The 22,607-nt window shown below is 41.7% G+C and overlaps 6 protein-coding genes; 2 read left to right on the forward strand and 4 right to left on the reverse strand.

Annotated features, from left to right (window-relative positions):
* Positions 1-6,021: 6,021 nt before the first annotated feature.
* On the reverse strand, positions 6,022-6,733 carry GSBLH_T00004878001 (uncharacterized protein). XM_013043854.1 has 3 exons: positions 6,492-6,733; positions 6,386-6,460; positions 6,022-6,352 (listed from the first exon to the last, which is right to left on the reverse strand). The coding sequence occupies exons 1-3, from the start codon at positions 6,522-6,524 to the stop codon at positions 6,104-6,106; spliced, it is 357 nt and encodes a 118-aa protein (XP_012899308.1). The 5' UTR covers positions 6,525-6,733; the 3' UTR covers positions 6,022-6,103.
* A 353-nt stretch (positions 6,734-7,086) lies between these two features.
* Positions 7,087-10,925, forward strand: GSBLH_T00004879001 (uncharacterized protein; the record flags this gene model as incomplete). Its single annotated transcript, XM_013043855.1, has 8 exons — positions 7,087-7,254; positions 7,292-7,564; positions 7,595-7,757; positions 7,788-7,995; positions 8,031-8,280; positions 8,321-8,482; positions 8,513-8,749; positions 8,781-10,925. 8 exons carry the CDS (start codon positions 7,087-7,089, stop codon positions 10,923-10,925), a joined length of 3,606 nt encoding a protein of 1,201 aa, XP_012899309.1.
* Positions 10,926-12,786: 1,861 nt separating this feature from the next.
* On the reverse strand, positions 12,787-12,888 carry GSBLH_T00004880001 (uncharacterized protein; the record flags this gene model as incomplete). Its single annotated transcript, XM_013043856.1, has 1 exon — positions 12,787-12,888. The coding sequence occupies one exon, from the start codon at positions 12,886-12,888 to the stop codon at positions 12,787-12,789; it is 102 nt and encodes a 33-aa protein (XP_012899310.1).
* Positions 12,889-12,973: 85 nt separating this feature from the next.
* On the reverse strand, positions 12,974-13,661 carry GSBLH_T00007214001 (uncharacterized protein; the record flags this gene model as incomplete). Its single annotated transcript, XM_013043857.1, has 4 exons — positions 12,974-13,105; positions 13,135-13,242; positions 13,275-13,394; positions 13,425-13,661. 4 exons carry the CDS (start codon positions 13,659-13,661, stop codon positions 12,974-12,976), a joined length of 597 nt encoding a protein of 198 aa, XP_012899311.1.
* Positions 13,662-15,206: 1,545 nt separating this feature from the next.
* GSBLH_T00004881001 (uncharacterized protein) lies at positions 15,207-15,756 on the forward strand. XM_013043858.1 has 3 exons: positions 15,207-15,466; positions 15,500-15,601; positions 15,632-15,756. Exons 1-3 carry the CDS (start codon positions 15,438-15,440, stop codon positions 15,708-15,710), a joined length of 210 nt encoding a protein of 69 aa, XP_012899312.1. The 5' UTR covers positions 15,207-15,437; the 3' UTR covers positions 15,711-15,756.
* Positions 15,757-17,948: 2,192 nt separating this feature from the next.
* GSBLH_T00004882001 (uncharacterized protein) lies at positions 17,949-20,921 on the reverse strand (the record flags this gene model as incomplete). XM_013043859.1 has 2 exons in its annotated part: positions 17,949-19,301; positions 20,884-20,921. 2 exons carry the CDS (start codon positions 20,919-20,921, stop codon positions 18,455-18,457), a joined length of 885 nt encoding a protein of 294 aa, XP_012899313.1. The 3' UTR covers positions 17,949-18,454.
* Between the last annotated feature and the right edge of the window lie 1,686 nt (positions 20,922-22,607).

Consider the following 22,607-nt stretch of genomic DNA (forward strand, 5'->3'; position numbering starts at 1 on the left):
TATTGATTGATTGATTGATTGATTGATTGATCCATGATTATAATAATAATAATAATACTCATATTACCAATAATATGACTATTATTACATGGATTTGGTTCTTTCCTTATTTCTTTATTAAACTACACATATGATTGTTTCAATATCTCTTTCTATGATGATTACTATTATTATTAATCATCAATAGCTATGGATTGTTCTCAATTATTCTTCTTAATCCTTTTACTGTTATTCTTCTCATTATTGCTTGTTATTCACATACACATTGTTTGTTCTACATCAATTTGGTATTGATTCGATATCGGACACTGCATTGAGTTCACAATTCATCCATTTGGATTATTATTCATGTTACTTTTCGTTCCTATTATGTTGTTGCTGCTCATTACTTCATTTCATTTCATTTCATTTCTGTTCTAGACATTGCTTTTGAACACATAATCTTATTATTATTCTTATTGATTTCTATTACTGTTATTATTGTTGCTGTGTCATTTTAACGAATTCATTGTCGTTATTATTGTTATTTGCTTTGTTGTTTGATAGATTCATATTATGAAAGAGTATACAGAATAGGCATCGATTTAATCAATCAATCAATCAATCATGCGTTAAACAGTTCTAAAAGCATGAACAAATGATTGATTGAATGATTGAATCGATGACATTATTGATGCAGAATTACAGTTCATTGGTTGTGATAAAGGTCTTTGTTGTTTTGTGAATCACTCCACAGAGAGAGAATCTTTCATTCATTCGTTCATTCATTCATTCAATGATTTGTTGGTTGATTCAATCATTCAATCAGCCATCCAAACCAAAGTGAATCAAATATGATTATATGAATGAATATAGAATAGAATAGGATAGAATAGATTGAATGAATGACATTCTTGTTACTGATTTACAGATCATTGGTTGTGAGTAGTGTATTGAGATTGTCAATCAATTCTTAGATAAGATATCATTCATTCATTCATTCATTTGATCGTATAATCATTCAAATATCCCATTGCAATTCACATGATTGGTCCACTTTATACAGATTTAACGATATTTCCTTGTCAACAATCCATAATTCATTCTTATAATACAAAATATACATAATCACAGTATGCACTCAATTCAAATCGATGTTTGTAGGATTACTCATTCATTCATTTGTTTGTTTGTTTTCTTTTGTTTTCAGTGTTGAATTGCTGAAATCGAATCGAATCCAACTCCAATATCACAACCAATCACATTCCCATTCATTTCGATTCTCTCTCATTCACTCTTCATTATCATTATCACGTATTACATTCATAATAAATAACTAATACATATCATTGAATGGATTATGATCTTAAGCAATGAATACTATTTCTTCTTTTCCTTAGGCCTTTCTTTCATCCATTCATGATACAAACCATCTCCATGCTATGCAATCTTTGTACATCCAATTCATATTCATTCAATAGATTGTGACCAATTACACAAATGATTCCAGTACTATTCTATTCACATATAGCATACAATCTGTGATAATATCTATGAATCATTCAGTTCCAACCACTATATACCAATCATTGTGCATTCCAACTAACAATAACGGAATTTACTACAAACTCCAATCATTCATTCATCGATTGGTTATTCCAGTACTAAGTATCAACAGTATTGTTCCTGTTACTCATAATTAGTTATTTTATGAAAATGGATTTAACAGAATCAAACATTGTGTTAAACCAATGAAATGACAGAATCGTGTTTGTCTGGATTTTGTTTGTTATGAAGCAAAACTATGCATGATCTATGTAATTCGTATCAGGATGTGCTAAAACAGATCCCTGTGAAATATCATCATTTCAGCTATTGTTCGTCATAATTTGTGAAAATGACTGCATTTCCATTGCTACTTCATACATATGTTATTTTCTACTATTCTATTACATTCTAGTATTGTTGTTGTTTTCATTCATATTGGCCATTTCTGATTATTCCACACATATCTATCTTATTTTCACAGTATTCTATTCCATGGAATATACTAATAAGCCAAAATATACAATCAATCACAAATACACATTATTCTATCTTCCCATACAGAATAATAATGATGATGATGATCACAAAACATCAACTATTCACAATCAATACTATTGAGAGTAACTATTGTGAAGACTCTTGTTTGTTAATACTGCTCATTCCTTCTTTCAACTTATAACACGAACTAGCACCATAATTAGTTGTCACATTTAGAATGTGAATTCATTTGGGCTTTGATACAATTCATATCACACAATATGTACCAAAATGAAACAATACACATTTGTTGTTATTCTATTGCAGATATTCATTTTCCAAGTATTGATTCAAAGTATCTCGAGACTATATTATGCAGATTAGTCATATATCAAAGGAAATACAACAATACTTGTGGTAAATGACTGATTCATCTATCCTTTTTCTATTGATGAGTTCATCTATATTTGATACATGTCACATAACAAAATTGATCCTATTTTCACAATAACAAAAGCTCTTTCGATCAATAATAATATGATTCTTCAACTTGTAGCTATCTTAAACCTCATTAATATGGAACAATAGTAGTAAGGGAATGGCACTATTTGTGTGAAACCTGGTGGCAGTTTTCTTTATATGCTATTTTGCTCAATGACCACAATTGCGATCATTTGTCTATTGATGTAATCGACCAACCGATTCTGAGTCCTCGACTATCGTTCCTAGGCTGTCTGGTCGACAATCATCAGTCAGGAACCAGGTTTTGTGCTTTCTTACACCAATTCCTTTCTACTATCAACCTAGTGCTCGTTTCTATTTTTGTGCTTGTTGCGTCAGTTATACTTGGATGCAAGAAAGTAGTAGGCATACCTAGCTAAGGTGAATTATTGTTATTTCTCTCGTATTTACATGTTTGTTTGCTTATTTAAAATGACCGAAAGCCAATATGTGTACATTGTCATCACAAATCCATTTATTGTTGTCCGTGCAAGTCATAAGTGTCTTTGGTAAAGAAAGAACATGCATTATTCCATTCTCATACAAGATTCACCTATCAATGGTTCATTCGATTCAATCAATCAATAGAAAGGTGTATGGTTCGATTTGATCGATGGTACAGTTCGAAGACATAATGCAAGGAAGAACAGAGACATCGGATATACACCCAATGACATTTGGCTTAACTACAACAACGATATCTTGTACATGGAGAAAACAGAACCATCCAACATGACAGCAAAGGACACAACACCTCAATTCGATGTTGGTGATTATGTTGGAGTGACACGAAGACCTCACATTCTGGAAAAGCGATCATTGACGAGCAAATAGTCTCAGGACTTGGTTGAAGTTGTTGACATTGACGATCGATTCATGCCATTGATATACGAAGTGAAGAATGTGGAAAGCAATAGCACACAGAAGTGTTATCACTGGGAACTGCTGGCAAGCAAATGCAAACCACAACCAGCACCACCCATTACTCGATCCAAGAGTGGTAAAGAATCCAATGCATTGAGAGAGGCAGCAAGGTCACATCGACCCATTACAAGCACCCAGAAGAAGAAACAGAAGAAACAACAACAACAACCTGGCCATGGTGTTCGAAAACAATCGTGATGCTCTTCACACCTCCCAGACATACAAGAGAAGAGATATTCGCGAATACAGAGATCGTATAACTCTCCCTTGTCCATTCTATTCCATTTATCAGTTTGGTATGGGAAAGGGTCACAAGATTGTTGAGTATATCGATGAATGGCACATCGAGCAATCACACACCATCCATTGAAACACTCACCTTGTATCCCTTATCCACAACCGATTCGATGGAATCACAATATTTGAATAGGGCATCATTCTCATTGTAACATGAAATCGATGTGATTATCAGATATAAACCCGAAGATAATTGGAATTGGCATTGATTATTGAATGGTTGAGTGGATGTGGATGTATGTTCAAAGATTATGGTATTATTGATTATCACAAAACACTCAGAAGGTGTCGTCCATGAATATTGATGAACGCCATCCACTGTCTCACACACGAGGACATATTTGCCATCGTTCTCTGGCATATTGATGAGCATGTTATCGAGTTTCTTGAACGTGTAATTGTTTGGATTGCTGCTGAATATGTACGACATTGATTGATTCAATTTACTAAGGTTGATTTCGTTCATAGGGTTTGACACATACACTCTTCAACAAGCTCAATTCATATTCGAATATGTGAACATATTGAATGAGAAAAGAGCCAAATCCAAGACCACTGTGGAGAAGAACCTGTACTAGTTATTGGCAAACTCGACACATGGCAAATGTGTGGATACTGGATTGAAACGAATGAAAGAGAAGGTCGCCACCACATGGAATGAACGCAAAGCCATCATTCAGAAGCATGGATACGATATGATCGCAAGAAACACCATGTATTCCGGAACCTGATCGGTATCAATCGGAATACTCCAGTGAGGAATGTAGTGAAACCATTCTTCATCAGATTTGCTATACTGGACATGTCCAAGCACATCATATACGATTTCTACAACAATGTACTCAAGAACACATTCGATAACGTGGAATTACTGGAACAGGACACGGACTCACTCATCGTACAACTGAGAAACAAAAGCAACATCGTTCACAAGATGTATGACATGTACAAATCACTCAATTTCTCAGAATTGGATAACACGAACTATTTCTATGGGTAACTTGTGAACTATTACGATCAGAAAGTGGACAAAAACAAATTCCCTTCGTTGTCCTCATTCCTCAACATCAACAAGAAGCTGCCTGGACCCATTTTGAAGGATGAACACAACGGGCATCGTATTACCGAGTTTGTGGGACTCATACCCAAGTTGTATTGCCTGGTTGATGAGAAGAATGTAGTACACAGCGCGGCATAGGGAGTTCTACGGAATGTGACAATCGATGGTGAGAAAATGATTGTAAAGAACATCGATTTGTACAATCGTGTACTTGAAGCCAAGATGAAGGGAGATGGAGTGCTCGAGGGTACATTCAAGCATATCAACAACCAGGCATTCACAATCAGCACAAAGGATCAAACCAAAACACTCATGAATTAGGTGGATAACAAGAGATGGATCTTGGCCGATAATATACATACATTGGCATTTGGTCATTACCGATTGGTTGATCAGTATAGACAAGTTTTTGTTTTCACTTTGGTCGGAACAGGACTATCATAGAAATGATGTAGGGATTCTAATGCATGTAAGGGTTGATCCAGAAGAACGGGCCATTCCTGGTGAGCTTTGGATGAGTATGGAGTAGTGTGTGGTTTGCCTCTCTTTATTATTGTCAGCAGGACGAACAGGGGGAGTAGTTGTGTAAGACAGTATACTGAACCGCCAGCAGTGATATGAAAGGCACGCAAATTTGATCCCTGACGACAAAGAGCTGATGGAAGTTATGGTGTTTTGGCGCGAAAAAAGGCGGCCATGAATTATCGCGGAATACACGTCAGTGCCTAACTACGAATTCGTTTAATTTCACTTTATGTGAATCAAAAGTGATATCAGAAATATGATTTCTTCTGTTTGGTTTTCGATGGATTCATTCATACCGAATCCTTTTTCACTTGTTGTAGTTTTTATTGCTCTTTTGTTTTTATGAATAATTGTCATGACCTTTAGGAATTTGATGATAATACCATTTGAACCTTTTTCAATCTCTTCTTGTACGCAACCAATGTGTATTTTGAGAACATGATTATTCGTCAGACTGCTACTGTTAATACAATGAAGGTTATCACTTTCATTCATGCTATTTGAATGTACTTGCCATGTCTTGTCGGAAACACACTCTTTCATTCCTAACTCTTTTATCTCGTGTTTGTAACATGGTTGCTGCCTGTATTTGTAGATTCCTAGAGTTGTGTCCAGTTGCTAGCATGATAGATCCTAACAGTCGTGAATTGCTTTACTCTGATAAAGTGTTCAATATCAGCTTTCCATAACTTCTACCTGACGGACGCCCCTTCTCTATTCCTCTCCTCCCTCAACTCTTTTTAAAACAAACAACACAAATACCAATCCACCAACAGTCTGACAGTAGAACTCTTACTTCAAAGGAATGAACTTCGAAGAGTGAGTAGCACCAATACCAGGCCGGTTGTGCTTCACAGGCTGGTAAGTCAACGAGAACTCGCCCAAGTAGTGACCAATCATCTCGGCCTTGATTTCAACGTTGTTGAAACTCTTTCCGTTGTACACACCCACAACAGAGCCGATCATCTCAGGGACCACAATCATGTTACGAAGGTGAGTCTTCACAGGCTGAGGACGCTCATTCTCGGGAGTGTTCGCCTTCTACACGCTCACTTCACATAGAAAACCATGTACAGCAATGCGCAGTCTCTTTATCAGAGCCTGGGGCTTTCTCTTAAGACCACGACGGAAACGACGACGAGCACGGGCCTTTATGTCCAAAATCACTCACAATACCTACATCAACAAGCTCCATCAAATCCTTCAAGGGCATGTCCAGCAACTTGTCCAAGTCCACTCCGCGGTAAGTAAACTTCTTGAAAGTTCTCTTCTTCTTCTGCTCTAAGTTTGCAGCAACGTTATTAGCCTATTATACCGTTAGAAAGTCCCTTTCCGTAAACATGCAACACTTCTCACGCCTCAACACTCCAACCACTCTAAACACACTTCGACTTACTTCCTCAGACATTTTGGCTTTCTGGTAAGACTATCTGTGTATATGGAATAATCAACTAGAGTGAAACGCCCACTGCCCCTAAATTCATTATACTTATTATTAATACTTTACTCGATTCATCAAGTGGTCCATTCTATTTTTACCTATTCTATATTAAACGCGCACTCCTTAATCACACAAATTGTCTCATTTATTGCAATCACCCTCTGAAGAGTCGCACCGAACTTTTTATTGCCATTTGTCCAAAAAGGCTTTTTAAGCATCTTGATACTTTCCACTCGACTCCGGAAATACAAAACAAATGTTTAAAATAGAAAAAAAGGTCAAAGAGAATTCAAATACGAAAAGCAAATAAAATCCATCTAGTAATTGAGCCAATATGTACTTGGAAGAAATCATTTTAGATGGATTTAAGAGTTATGCTAATCGTACAGTGATCTCTGGCTTTGACAGCAAATTCAATGCGATTACAGGACTAAATGGAAGTGGGAAGTCCAATATTCTGGATGCGATCTGTTTTGTCTTAGGAATTACCAACTTGTCTCAAGTATGCTTCTTTTTGATAACAGGTTATTACGTATTAGGTCCGTGTAAAGAATCTACAGGAATTAGTGTACAAACAAGGCCAGGCGGGCATCACGAAAGCAACAGTAACGTTAGTATTCAACAACGAGCGCAGTGATCAGAGTCCTATTGGATACGAGCAGTATGACCGAATCACAGTGACTCGTCAAGTGGTGATAGGTGGACGCAACAAATACTTGATTCAGGGCCACAACGCCCAAGTGAACCAAGTCCAGAATCTATTTCACAGTGTTCAGTTGAATGTGAATAACCCCCACTTTCTGATCATGCAAGTACTGCACTACGAAACCGTTGAAATATAGGGACACATTACGAAGGTCCTGAATATGAAACCAAAGGAGATTCTTGGTATGGTTGAAGAAGCGTGTGGTACTCGGCTGTATGAGATGAAGAAGGCTCAAGCCCAGAAAACGATGGAAAAGAAAGACGTGAAAGTATCGGAGATAACGAAGATTTTGGAGGAAGGTTAAATCGCTCGTGGGTTGCAAGCTGTAGATATCACTCCGACTCTCGAGAAGCTGCGGGCGCAGCGCAGCGCGTATCTTCAGTGGGCGTCGAACTCCACGGAGATTGAGCGTTTGCATCGTCAAGAAACAGCGTTCGAATACTACTCGGCTCGTCAAACGCTGCACGACGGAGCCGAAGAAAACAGGCTGATAGCGGAGGAGCTCAACCTGGAGAGCGCGATAAACCGGTTGAAAGTGTGCGGAAGGGTCGGAGTCAGAGGTAGAATCGAAGCGAGGAAATCGAGCGGAAGGTGAAGGCGATCCAATCCAACTCCAAAGCAAGCGCGGACGCGGACGAGTTGAGTGTGAGAGAGGGACGAGCGAGTCATCTAGAGGTTGGAGCGCGAACGCTCGAAGGATTTGATCCGCGAGAACGCGAGCTACAGCAGCGAAATAACCGCGATGGACCGGGAGAAGCAGGAGCTTCGGTTGGCGGAGAATCGGTTCCAGAGCATGACGCAAAGCGTGGAGGAGGCCGCGACGTTGGCTCGCGTGCGTGCTGAGGAGGCGTGTAATGCGTAGAGAAAGCGAATCGAGGCGGAGAATCGCGCGAAGGAAGCGAGCGAAGAGCGTGTGCGGCTCGAAGAGCTCGAAAAGCAGTTGGAACACGCCAAGCAAGGCGATGTCGGATCCTCCGGATCCTCCGGATCGTCCGGCCGAAGCTTTGGCGACTTGGTGGAAGCGGTAGGAGCGCGAGATGGAGGTGAGAACTAGCAACGACGCGTGCAGTTGGAACAAGCGAGCAAGATCAAACAGCTGCGCCAGCAATTGGCGGCGTCGGAAGCCGAGCTGGAGCGAATCAACGCGACATTGGATCGAAGTGCTGGCGAGCGAGCGAAGAACGAAGCGGAGCTAACGGCCTGTCGAGATCGCGTGAACAAGCTGCGTTCAGAGCTGAGCAGCATCGGGTTGGACAGCGGGGAGTACGAGCACGCGCAGCAATCGCTTCGAGTCGATCAAAATGAACGGGAGTGACGATCAGAACGTGGAGGCGGAGCTCGAACAAGTCCGAAGCGCGTGCGATCGCGCTGAGAGCCAAGTGAGCAGTCTGCGATTCAGCTACAGCGATCCCGAGCCGCACTTCGATCGCTCGCGCGTGAAAGGCCTGGTGGCGGAGCTGATCGAAGTGCGCGACGAGCGTTTCACCAACGCGATCGAAGTCTGCGCGGGCGGGAAGCTCTACCAAGTGGTGGTGGACACGGACGAGACGGGCAGCGCGCTGCTGAAGAAAGGCCGCTTGCAGCGGCGCGTGACCATCATTCCGCTGAACCGAATCCGCCACCACACGCTCCCCCCCGCGAAAGTGCTCCAAGCGCAGCGATTGGCGCCGCAAGGGTCGGTTTCGCTGGCGCTCACGCTGGTGGGGTACAGCGAGAGCGTGCAGGAGGCGATCGAGTACGTCTTCGGGACCACGCTGGTCTGCGAGACGCTCGACGTGGCGCGGAAAGTGGCGTTCCACCCCGGCGTGCGCGCGCGGACCGTCACGCTGGACGGCGACATCGTGGATCCCTCCGGGGTGTTGGAGGGCGGCGCGCGGAGCCGCAGCGTCCCCGTGCTGCAGCTGCTGGCCGAGGCCAACCAGCTGCGCGATCGGCGCGTGGCGCTGGAGCAGGAGGCCGCGCAGCTTCGAGCGAGCTTCGAGCGGCTGCGCGGGAAGCGGCAGGAAGAGCAGCGCGTGCAGGGCAGACTGGAGCTGGAGCTGCACAACATGGAGGTGCTGGAGAGAAGCGCGGGAGGCGAATCGACGCGACTGGAGAGCGAGAAGGCGGCGAGAACGAAGGAGATCGCGGAGCTGCGAAGCCTGCTGGAGGAAGCGGTGGGCGAAGAAAAGCGCGGCGAAGCGCATTTGCGAGATCTGGAGGCGAAGGAGCGGGAAATGAAAGCGGCGGGCGCGAGTAGCGTGCAGGCGCTGATGGAATCGGTGGAGGCGTGTCGCCAGAGCGCGAAGATGAAGGCGAAAGCGGCGGAATCCGGAGCGAACGAAGCGGAGGAGCAGCGATTGGAGGAAGAGGAGCAGCGACGACAGCTGGGGGAGATGGAAGCGGCGATCGCTGCGCAGAGAGAAGCGCTGGCGACGCACGCGAAGGTGGTGGAGGCGCTGGAAGCGAAGATGCGCGCGATGAAGGAGGAGTACGATCGCGTGAAGCGCGAAGCGACGGCGAAACGCGAAGAAGCGCACCGGCAATCGGAGGAAGTGCAGGAGTATCAGCGCGAATTGGAGGCGCGGAATCGCGAGATGGAGGAGGCGGAAGCGAAGCGAAAGCAAGTGGCCGGGAGGAAGGCGAAGCTGCAGAAGGCGCGCGCGGACGCGGAGAGCCGAATGCAAAGCCTGCTGAGCCAGTTCGCGTGGCTGAGCAGCGAGGAGAGCGAGTTCGGGAAGGAGGGAACGGACTACGACTTCGCGCGCCTGGACCCGAAGGAGCTGCGCGCGCGCATCGCGAGTCTGGAGGAGGAGCAGGAACATTTGGGGCGTCGGCTGAACAAGAAAGTGCTGGGGATGATGGAGAAGGCGGAGAGCGAGTACCAAGAACTGCTCAAGAAGCGGCGGATCATCGAGAACGACCGCAGCCAGATTGTGAAGGTGATCGACGAGCTGGACATCAAGAAGAAAGAAACGCTCGCCTCGACGTACGCGAAGGTCAATCGCGACTTCGGCTCGATCTTCAGCACGCTGCTTCCAGGGGCTTCCGCGCGCCTCGATCCCCCCGCAGGCGGGACGGTTTTGGACGGGTTGGAGGTCCGCGTGGCCTTCGGAGGGAAGGAGAAAGAGTCGCTGTCGGAGCTGAGCGGCGGGCAGCGATCGCTGCTGGCGCTGTCGTTGGTGCTGGCGCTGCTGCTGTTCAAACCGGCGCCGATGTACATTCTGGACGAAGTGGACGCGGCGCTGGATCTGAGCCACACGCAGAACATCGGGAGGATGCTGAGGAAACACTTCGGACAGAGCCAGTTTATCGTGGTGAGCCTGAAGGAGGGCATGTTCACGAATGCGAATGTGATCTTCCGAACCAAATTCGTGGATGGAGTGAGCACGGTGACGAGGACGGTGGGGCAGATTCTTCAGGATGAGGAGAGAGAGGGAGAGGGAGAGAAGGGGAAGGAGAGTAAGCGGAGACACAAAAGTAGTTGACAATGTTTGTTTTATGAACGGGACAGCACTTTCGAATGACAGTATTGTTAGATATATCGTGCAGAACGTCACGGAGCATCTTCAAGAAGATGAAAAGGACTCGTTTATGCTTGCGTATGCTTTGATAGCGCTAATAGCCTGTTTAGTGATATCGTTTGTTTTTCATTGTGAAGGGTAACCGTGTAGGATGTGGATTTCATATAAAATGAGTTGGTTCCCTTCGGTTACAGTCTATTTGGTTATTGGTTACATTTTGCAAAAATTTATTGTATTTAAGCTTTCTTCAGAATATAATGAATCTGTTCGGGATAATTACGGTCAATATACCTCTCTCCTAACCTTATGTTTCTTGCCTTTTCAAATGTTTCAATATGGGTATATCACTTTATTATTACATTCATTCTAGATTTAAACTGGACGCACAGCAGTTCTTCAAGAACATCACTACCATTACCACCATTTCTGTTTGCGGATCAATTCTTTTCATCTTTCTCTTTTCATTCCTGCTAAGTAATCTGTGTGCTCTCCTGGGTCTCCGTCCTCTCACCTTTTGGAATACGTTAGCTTTTGCTGCAGCCATGTCAGCCTCTGATTCTTCGTTTATGGCTCCATTTCTAGAATCAATCGGTTGCCATAGTCGTATTCTTTCGATTCTTGAAGGCGATACGATTCTATCCGAAGTGATTTCGATTTTGGTTTTTCGTACCGTCGTTGAATTGCAGGTGAACGAAATGGACGGCGTTTTGGTGATTGAAGGATTGAATTACTTTCTCTCCTTTCTTGTGAATTCGTTTTTGATTGGAATTGTGACGGGAGTCGCAGCTTCGATGCTGTTTAAGTGGATTATTCCTTCAAGCGATGAGGTTGGAGTAATCGAAGTGATTCTGTTCTTTTTAATCCCGATCATTTCGTTTATGTTAGCAGAAGGAATGCATGTTTCGAGTTCTATTTCGATTCGAATCTGTGGATTTATAATGTCCTGTTACACTCAATACAATTTGAATAGTGAAACATATCCTTATAGTTTTTTGATTGATTGATTGATTGAGTGAGTGAGTGAGTGAATGAATGAATGAATGATCGATTGATCGATTGATTGAATGATTGAATGATTGAATCATCGATTTGTTGATCAGTATCTTATCGTCAATTTGATCCATTAAATCATTGAATATTTTTGTTATATTTTTACATTCCATGTTCCTTCACATTCACCCGCTTTTTCGTACATAAGATGGTTGATTTGCTTGGTTCGCTCTCTGAACTCTGCTCTTTCCTTGTTATTGGAATGATCTCCTACAATGTCAAGCCATTTGAAGTCCATTGGAGTTGGATTCTCCTCATTACCATCATCGTATATGTCAGTCGCTATGCCTCGGTTACGGGAGTTATGGCAACAGTTTTGCAGTGGGTCGATCCTAAGATCAAATGGCTGGATCAGAACCAGTCGGTGCTCCTTTATCTCGTTTATCGAGGCTCGATGTCATTTATTTTGACCGCGCGCGCTGAGGGAGAGCTATTAGCGAATGATCAGGTTGTGTTTATGATGCGCTTATCGCTTTGTTTGATTTGGGTATCGCTGATTCAGCAGATTTTGTTTTCATTTTCTCTTTCGTCTTCAGTCCAGTATGAAGAGCTTCTCTTAGCTGATCCTCTGAAGGAGGAATCGACTGAAATGGAATCAATGTCTTTTGTGGCTATGCTGAATCGCTGGGTCTATGCGTTGTTGGTTCGGGATGAAGGCAATGATGAAGAGAGGGAATTGTTGCAGAACAACGATTCAACGAGTGAAAAAGAAATGTTGGTGTGTTCTCTTTGATCGAACAAACAAGCCAAAGTGACGGCAAGTGCAATAGATTATCTATATCTTGAAAATATGGCTATTCTTAAACCACGCCATTTCCCATACATGATGAATCACTTCTTCGATTGTTATCCGTTTTTGTGGATCCAAAACTAGCATACTTCGAATCAAATCCAGCTTCTGCTGGTTTTCTTCGCCTTTAAAGTCAAAATTCGTATCTCGATTCCGAATCGTTTTCTATTTCTCATTTCCTCCCGCTTCCTTCCACCTTCAATACATTCTGAATGCAATCTTTCATCGCTGGACCTCCATCCATGGCACTCACGCAATACGATCGCATCGTCATGGCGTAGCATTTGCTTTCCGCCTTGTCTCCCTACCTTCCATCATCGCCTCCATCGCTACATGAAACAACTTCAGCTTTGCGTATTGACGAGGCTCGCACTGAAAGAATTCCTTGTGTCCAAAGATCATTTCAAGCATCATGACACCAAGACTCCAAATATCATAACTCTACACAAATGAAAACGATTGCAACCGCGAACCTGCGTGAACTGATTCGTGGAAGCTTCAGGAGGAGCGTACAACTTCGTGCATTGATCCATGGAAGCAGGAATCGGATATAAAGCCGGAACCTCAGGCAGAATCGACGATCCAAAATCGATCTGCGCTAAAGGAGAAGAAAAAAGAAAAACCAAATTCACAGTTAGCGCGTCGTAATCGATTTTGTTATGCACGAGGCGGAGATGGGAAATCAGAACGTTTTCTGGCTTGATATCGCGGTGAATCACTCCCCTCTTATGAATCTTCCGCACCACCAAGCAGATTTTGTACAGCACGACTTTGTACAACTCGTCGTTCTCTCTCATCTTCTTCCAGAACTCCTGCTTTTCACTCCTTCTCCATGTCACTACCGAAGGTCGCACCATCATCCCTTCTCCCGTTTTCTCTGTTTCCCTTTCTCCCATTCTCGACGAACCTGCAGAGCGTTCCGAATCCGCAGAACTCGCAGGTTGATCGAAGCGGATCGGCGCTTCTGCGTCTGAAGCACTCCGAAGATTCGGCAGACTCAACGCTTCCGTTTCTGGCTGAGTCTGTTGAATCTTGGGAGGCTGCTTTTCGTTCTCTTCCCTCCAAAACCATTCCGCGATTCGCTCTCGAGAAGCAGGCGACACCGCCGAGTTCTCTTCATCGCAGGCCTTTCTGGAAGCAGAGGATGTGTAGATCATTTGGGAGAGCGAGACTCCTTCATACTCGAACACGAGCCACGGAATAGAAATGATTCGATCGGGTAGGGAGGGACTTTGATTCATTAGCAGTCCCATTTCTTGAAGAAAACATTCCTTGTATCTGGGATGATAAAGCGAAGAAGGGGAAGCCTACTGAGCGATTCCTTGAGTTCCTCGAAATAGAGTTCCCATGAAAATTTCTCGACGAGCAGAAAAAAGGCTCTCGATTCCTTTTTCCTAGTTATTATGATTTGAAGGGAGAGTCACAATTCGAATACGTTTCAACACGGAGAGCGAGTGGTCAGCAACACTTCGAGCCATCCACACATGGCCGAAGGACCCACTACTAAGCATACTTTCGGAAATTACATATTTTCGCTGGCTACTAAATTGGGAACAACCCAAATTCATGTTGTTTACTAGATTATCTATATTATAAAGTCTCAAAAGGAAGAAACCAAATAAGTCTTCTGCGTCAACGGATGGTATAGATATCGATCTCTCAGAAGCATCCATAACATTCGCAGTGATTTGAAAAGGCTCGTAAACAGTAATACTCTTTGTATGTCCTGACGCCAAAAAGGGAAAATGTTTAATTCTACAAATTAAGAGAATCATAGTGTACTCACAAATTGTTATCGTATACAAATAGCAAATTCTCTTTTCCAGTCTTTTTGTTTGTCGAGTACCTAGACGGAAAAGAGTTTATCAACTCGTATTGATCCAGAGGACCGATCTGTTTTTCATTCAACTCTTCATCACTTGAGATCATCAAGACACTCTTTCTCTTGTCAACTACAACACTTTCCGCACTTAGTACGGTATAAAGGACGAGCATGGTACAAATTACCTCTTTCAGTCCGTAACTACAATATCGGTGACTATCCAACTTCATTGAGTGACTTTGAACAACAAAAGCAGCTTTGGTTGTTCCAATTAAAGTTGTTTTTGTATATTTGATGAAATCAATCCGAGGAACAACCCACCGAGTTGCTGGTTTTGAGTGAATGAGGCATCGTGTAATTTTCTGTAGGATATCTCGGTATTTTCATTCTAGATTACGGAATCGAAGTAAATAAAATGCTCTGGATTCGTAGAGGGCGAATAATATACTCTCTTGTGAGGACTGGAGTGGTTCTACCTCAAGGCTCAACAGAGGGTATTTCTATCACAGAGCGATTTCTTTAGTTTTATATACTCAATCGCTTATTGAATAAGGTAGGATGTTTTGTTGCTAATAATGGATCTTATCCATAGATGGTGAAGTTTCTTAAGCCCGGAAAGGTTGTAATCATTCTCGCTGGTAAATATGCCGGAAAGAAGGCCGTTGTTGTGAAGGTGAACGAGGATGGAGACAACAAGTACAAGTTCCCTTACGCTGTCGTGTGCGGTGTTTCTAGACCTCCTCGTAAAGTGCTTACGAAGATGTCGGAGAAGACCGTGAAGAGAAGAACCTCTATGAAGGTGTTCACCAAGGTCATGAATCTCCAGCACTTCATGCCTACGAGGTGGGCGATTTCTCCACTCAAATTCCATTTTAGATACAACGTCGAGTTTGACTTCGCCGATCTTCCCAAGGAGAATGCTGAGCCTGCTGAAAAGAAGACCTGCCTCAAGAAGATTGCCAAGACCTTCCAGGAGTCGTATGTGCATTTGATTTTAATAATTCACAGTTACCTTAACCAGAACGACATCAAGAAAGAGAGAGCCAAGGCTGGAGTTGCCTATCTCTTCAAGAAGCTGCACTTCTAAGCGGATTCGCAGGCTTGCATGACGCGGGTTTTCTTTCTTTGAGTATTGCGTGTTTTCACAAACAAACGAGTTTACAATTAGTATTTGTGAGTAGAGTTGATATTCGGCCCGGGAATTCCTGTTGTCTGGGTTCTTGGTTCTAGAAATGAAAAGAATGGAGTATACAAACGTCCCGCTGTCCATCGATAGGATTGATCACTTTGTTGGTCTACTGATCAGCCATGAATAGAATGAGAATACTATATAAATAGGGATTATCGCTTTGAATTCCATAACTCTTCCCTCCAGTGTATGATGGAGGAGCTGGGCGACGAAACGTATCCGTGGCAGACGAATAATAGGGATTTGTATTTGTGTTTGTATTTACATTTGTATTTACATTTGGATACAAAGGACTGTGATAAGGCTGGGTCCCTGTCGAAGCCACATTGCCTTGGTATGTAGGTTGCGCGGAATACGAGGAAGGATAGGGTGTTTCCATCTCACCAAACAAAACAAACTTAATTCTGGAGAGCAGGCTTCGGAAGAACCCCTTCTTCGGTTGATTCAGAATGGGGTTGAAGGACGAGGGCTGTGAAAACAGCGGCCGATTCGAGGAATCCTCCAAAATAAACATGGTTTGGTCCGACGGATTGTTCCATGCAGCGTAGTTTGCGTACATTCCGTTCGCCTGGTCGTTCTGCTGCTGCTGAAACTTCGTTGCCACCTCCTGGAATTTTTGCAGCGTATTTATATCCGGCTATAGAGAAACAGGAAGAAAGATTGAGTACGAAGATGAGCGTTTTGGGATCGACAAAGCAATCAAAGGAGGAATACAGAGTATAATCAAGCATCCTGCGAATGCTGCTTTTGTTCTACGCTTGAATTCGCCTCCAATCAAAACGTCGGAGAGATAGTTCTTGAAATTCTGAAGCTGCGTTCGCACATCACTCAGAGTGAATTCTAGATACTCCCGACTGAACAAAACATCATCTGCGACGTGAGCTTTCCTCTCTTGAACCAAAACTTTGGGCTGTTAAGTATTCGCTCTGCAGAAAGTTGAAAATCGTCGTGCATTCCTTCTTTCTAGACTTCATTCTCTCTCTCTGCATTGCCACACAATTTCACGATTTGGATTTGTCCGGAGATGATTCCAAGCAGAATCAAGGCGACAAACACAGTGAGAGAGATTTGAGAGGAAGGAGTGCAGTTCAGCAGAATGAAGAGCGGAGCAAGCTTCATGATGGCTAAGACAAGACGTCGCGTGGATGATTGGAGTTTGTTCACCATGGAAAAAGTGTAATACAGCGAAACTCCAAGACAGACGCTGCAATATCTAGATTGGAAAGAGTTGTGAGGGAGCACATGATGAAAGGAAGTGTGTGTTGTGAAACGATGTTTGTGAGGAATAAGTAGAAGGAGTGGGAGAGGCAGCAACGCACGACCGTTCCAATTAACAACAATTTCAGCGCAAACTTCAGTGGCTTTGTGCGAAGAACTCTTCATGAACAGGAAGAATGAAGTGGATACGAAGAGATGACCAAATATAAAACCACGATGAAAACAAGGATCGGAGAAAAAACTATGAAGACTGTATAGTAAAAGAATTCATTCGCAGAGAGACTACAATAGTGAATGGAATTAATGACTACGCTTTTGCGTTGTGAAAGATAACATAGCCGATGATAAGAAAACAAAGATACTGATAGGAAAACTCTGGAGAAAAAACAACACACGAGAAAAACTACCCCTTGATATTTGAATCCGAATATCCATTTGCTGGTTAACGTTTTTGTAGTTGTTTGTCAGAGTAAGGTAGGAAACACCGAATGGGGACAAGTAAACAGTGGAAGTTGATTCTCCAGACCGGATTCCATCGTAGAAGAATCCATAATTCAAATATCGTTTGCTGCTAATGATTCACATGCAAGACAAAGACCTTATTATAGAATCCAACATACTCGTAGCAAGCCGGATAAGTGAAGAATCAGGACTATCAACCATATAGGAGTATTCCTTCAAATTGGAGGAAATAACAAACTTCTGCACGAACCAGATATTTTTAAATGAATTTGTTCCATTTATGCGGAGTGTGATGCTTTGTCCTTTGTCCAGCTAGAAATCACGTTCTCATTAGAAAAGTCCGACATGTACAGTTTTGTAGTATACCGGCTTATCCTCCATTCCATGTACTACACATAGAATTAGACAGAATAAAAAGAACCCATTTTTAAAGTTCATTTTGATAACAAACAGAAAGCAGATAGAACATACCATTAGCAGCGATATCCCTTACTAGAAATGAAGCAATAATTTCAAAACTTACAAGATCATCATCTTCATTGTCGGTTTCATTGAACACTTCAAGTGTATTATACTTGGTGTTAATCGAATGAATATAATTGCGAATATTCAAAAGTTGCTGGCTCGTGTAACTCAGGCGCGAGTTCGGGCTCGTGGGGGATGATTCATCAGCCTCCAAAATGTCAAGATTATGCGACATTCTGTCACTATTCTCTCCTGTTTCTTCTTTATTTTCCTCTGCTTTTTGAGGAACATGATGGAGCTCAGCTAGTCTTTGCTGATGCTCTGCCATAAGTCTTGTCTTTTCTTCTTCTTCTTCTTCTCTTCTTTTTATCAGTTCTTCTTCTCTTTTCCTTCTTAATTCTTCCTCTCTTTTCCTTCTCATTTCTTCTTCTCTTTTCCTCATTTCCTCTTCTTCTCTTTTTCTTTTTAGTTCCTCTTCTCGTACCCTTCTTAGTTCTTCATCTCTTTTCTTGCGTTCTTCTTCTTCCCTTCTCTTTTTCATTTCTTCTTCTCTTATCCTTCTTAGTTCTTCCTCTCTTCTCTTTCGTTCTTCTTCTTCTCTTTTCTTTCTCAATTCTTTCTCTCTTTTTCTCTTCATTTCTTCTTCTCTTACCCTTTTCATTTCTTCTTCCCTTTTTCTTCTCAGTTCTTCCTCTTCCCTTCTCTTTTTCATCTCTTCTTCCTCCCTTATTCTTCGCATCTGTTCTTCTCTCCTTTTGCGCTCCTCTTCTTCTATTCTTCTTCTCATTTCCTCTTCTTCCCTTCTTTTTCTCAATTCCTCTTCTCTTCTTCTTTTCAATTCCTCTTCTCTTCTTCTTCTCATCTCTTCTTCTCTTCTTTGTCGTTCTTCTTCTTCCCTTCTCTTTCTCATCTCCTCTTCTCTTTTTCTTCTTCTCAGTTCTTCCTCTCTTCTCTTTCGTTCTTCTTCTTCCCTTTCTTTTCTCAATTCTTCCTCTCTTCTTCTTCTCAATTCCTCTTCTCTTCTCTGGCGTTCCTCTTCTTCTCTCTTTCTTCTCAATTCTTCTTCTCTCCTCTTTCGTTCTTCCTCCCTTCTTCTCCTCATTTCTTCTTCTTCTTTCCTCTTTTGCTCTTCTTCTTTTCTCCTCAATTCTTCTTCTTCTCTTTTTCTCCTCATTTCTTCTTCTTCTTTTCTCTTTCGTTCTTCTTCTTCTCTCTTTCTTCTCAATTCTTCTTCTCTCTTTCTTCTCAATTCTTCTTCTCTCCTCTTTCGTTCTTCCTCCCTTCTTCTCCTCATTTCTTCTTCTTCTCTCTTTCTTCTCATTTCTTCCTCCCTTCTTCTCATGTCTTCTTCTTCTTTTTTCCTCTTTTTCATTTCCTCCTTTTGTTTTTCCTTCCTCATATTCTCAGCTAGAGCTGCCAAATCCTCGTCACTATCTTCTTCAATAACTTCACTTGCATCATTTTGAAATACGGCAACTACACTAAACAAAACAATCTAGACGAACCTGCTCTGCTCATTTCTTCTGTAGAGCCTCCTGTGTTAAGATGATTCAAGACAATAAAGCGAAAAAAGTGAATTAAGCCTACAGCAATGCGATAATTCTATCAACACATCGAACACAACAAGCTTACATCCTTATCAACAAAATCTTTCCATGAAATAAGTACAGCCTGATCCAATCCAAGCTTCTTAAGTCCTTCATTGAACAAAAACAAATTCTCGCTTCTAAATATAACAACATTCCCTAAAATTAAAAAGATCCCCAAAGAGTGAACTAGGATTTCTATGCCATCTTCCTAGAGAGACTTGCGGAAATAATCTCTCAAACAATTCACATAACACCTAGAATAACATGTAGAATTTAAAAATACCACTCCACTATTAAGCGACTCCGATAAATCTACACTAACTTCATGTCCCGTGACTTTCTTAATAACAGAAGCCACAGACTCGCACAATATCTTTGTATCAATAGGAGATTGTATTTGTTACCTCTGACTCTTGGCTTTTAAATGAACCAATTGCTAAAGACATGCGAGTATTCTCACCTCGAATTTTTAACTGCCTATCATTTTTCATAGGGATGTGACTCATATAGTCCATTTTGATTAATATATGAAGGAAACAAAATATAAGTGATATTTTGAATTCATATCAAATTTCAAGATCACCAGGTTTGCCATGGAGTCTTCGTTATACTAGTTTTCGGATGCAAATATGAAATAGAGTTATGTACACCAAATATGCAGCAAATATCAGCGAAGATGAAAGACAAGGTTTTTCCTTTTGAAAGAGGTAAACAAGTTTTACCACTTATACTACTTATTATTGACTCAGAATAGTTTGTGTAACCATCTCGCGCTTTTTTGTGTTTTTTAGTATAGTCCTTTTCCAATATGGAAACTGAACATTGGATTCAATACTTCACAAACAAAGAGGATTATGGTGAAGAAATTCCATACTATTTCAATAAAACAACGAATGTCACGCAGTGGGAAGAGCCAGAAGAAATGGAATATTTCTTTTATGCAAATCCAGAAAAGAGAAGTGGCTCGTCGGATCCCATTGTACTTCCTGATTCTTTCGTGGGATTGGATTACCATTCGGTATTTCAACAAATCGGAGTGGACTCCATATCCAATCTAAAGCATGATTCAATACGTAAATTACAAGTCTACCACCAAAGTGCGATTAGTCATACCAGTTGACTCTAGGTACTTCTCAAAGTCTCAATTGGGTAGAAATAGCATCTCAGTCGAATGGCTTGCTTCTCTATGTGTTGTCTAGCCAGTTTGTAGTGTCCTCTCCTATTTTCATGTTGTAGTATAACAACCGAAGTTCCTTCGAGGAAATTGTTGCGTGTGCAGCTGAATTTGTAGAGTTCGCATCTATTGTAGACATTGCAATTCCTATATTCTTTGATACTCGCTTTGGAGGTGTAAATAAGGTAGAGTGATGTACATCCACCTTCCCTACATAGTTTATCACATGTATGAAGTATCTGAAATGGGATTACACTCCATTTGTTCCCATATTCGACCTTGTGAATCCCTATTTGCCTTTCCACCAAGATCTTTTGGACGTTTTCCAAAAGAATTTGTCAGAAGCGGCACTTCACTGTGCGATACACTACTCTCAAAACAACGTGAACGCCTTTCTAAAATCAGTCATCTATCCAGACCAGCTGTCTTCTCTATTTGTATCAATCCTCAATTCCACTTCTCTTGTATATCCAACTCTGTTTCTTTTTTTTCTTTTAGAACTCATCCTTTGCGTGGACCTTATGGCAGTTTATTTTCGATGTATTCGAGTTAGAAGAGCATCTCCTTTATGCTTCTGATTTGATGGTTTTGATCGATATTCTGATTCGTTATCTTCACGATCTGCCCTCTTCTCATCAAGTACAGTTTTTTCAAAGGAAAAGCTTCTAAATAGTTTACTTCCTTATTTCGAAGGATTTTGAAGAAAATAACTGGTAGCAGCATTTACAAGGTGGAATTGAATCAATATAAGTGGGATGATGTGAAAGTGGTTTTAGCTAACTCGTTTGTTTGTTTTTCCACACTATTCACCACTGCTACCGTTCCTTATCATTCCCCTTTACAATATCAGTAATTCCGTGAATAGTAATAATAAGTATATGTAATGTGAAGAAAAGAAAATACCCTTGAAAATGGTCATTCGAAAATAATCTTTGAAATTTCAGTATTACTCATTATTATTGTACAGAACTTACTTTTGAAAATGAATCTTGTTCAAAAACTTACTGTTTGTAATGTATCACCACTCCGGTTTCTTTTTATGCTGTGTTTGCTGGTCATTACTCAATCTCTACCTGAGATAACAATAACCGATTCTAAAGGCCGTGAATACACGAACATCACGATGCAAGTAATGAATGAGAAATTTCCTGCAACCATCAAGTGCAACACTAACGCTGAATGGAGTCTACGTCCCGCTCTACCGAAAGGTCTATCGATGTCGCCGAATCAGCGGGAATTAATGATTTATGGATTTGCAAAAGAATCATTTCCGAAAACTACCTTTACTGTATCTGTTGTCACTCCCTTAGGCAATGCATCGAAAACATTTGATCTTACTGTTACTGGATGTGAGGATGGTGATATGTATAAATTCTTTGTCCAAGGACAAGCTCAGCTCAGATATCAAGAAGAGATTATCGATATTCAAGATGGCAAATGGAAATGTTTGAAGAGAGCTGTGTATACCTATTCCATATTGGAGGACGATACTTCTTTCAGTATCATGGATACTGATGACGACTATGTTTTGCTATTAACGAAGGTAAATAAGACAGAAGGTCAAGTCGATTTCTCCAACAATAGTCCGCCTGTTCTGTTCTTCCCGGATTTCATTCAATCACATGATGATGGTCTTATGAAAATTTTTGATATTTCATTTGTTAACCGTGTTACACATGCTACATTATATCCTCCTCACCCGCTAATCCGAGTATCGAAATCTTCTGTAACTTGTAATATTCCAACCTATTATGAAGCAAATCACGTTTTAACTCTATCAAATGAGCATGGAAGTGCCTCTCAAACCTTCCATATCATTATGAGAAAGTGCGATTTTGGAGAATATTATAAGGTTGTTCATCTCAGCTGGGGCGATACAGTTGTAGT

The sequence above is a fragment of the Blastocystis hominis genome (assembly GCF_000151665.1).
Source record: "Blastocystis hominis, Singapore isolate B (sub-type 7) whole genome shotgun sequence assembly, scaffold_8".
Lineage (NCBI taxonomy): Eukaryota > Bigyra > Opalinata > Blastocystidae > Blastocystis > Blastocystis hominis.

Coding starts and splice junctions, on each gene's coding strand:
- GSBLH_T00004881001 (XM_013043858.1), top strand. CDS start 15,438: ATGAATCTCCAGCACTTCATGCCTACGAG. Junction 15,467..15,499: donor CAGCACTTCATGCCTACGAG/GTGGGCGATTTC, acceptor ATTCCATTTTAG/ATACAACGTCGAGTTTGACT. Junction 15,602..15,631: donor GCCAAGACCTTCCAGGAGTC/GTATGTGCATTT, acceptor AATAATTCACAG/TTACCTTAACCAGAACGACA.
- GSBLH_T00004878001 (XM_013043854.1), bottom strand. CDS start 6,524: ATGCCCTTGAAGGATTTGATGGAGCTTGTTGAT. Junction 6,461..6,491: donor ATTTGATGGAGCTTGTTGAT/GTAGGTATTGTG, acceptor TTGGACATAAAG/GCCCGTGCTCGTCGTCGTTT. Junction 6,353..6,385: donor TAAAGAGACTGCGCATTGCT/GTACATGGTTTT, acceptor GTGAGCGTGTAG/AAGGCGAACACTCCCGAGAA.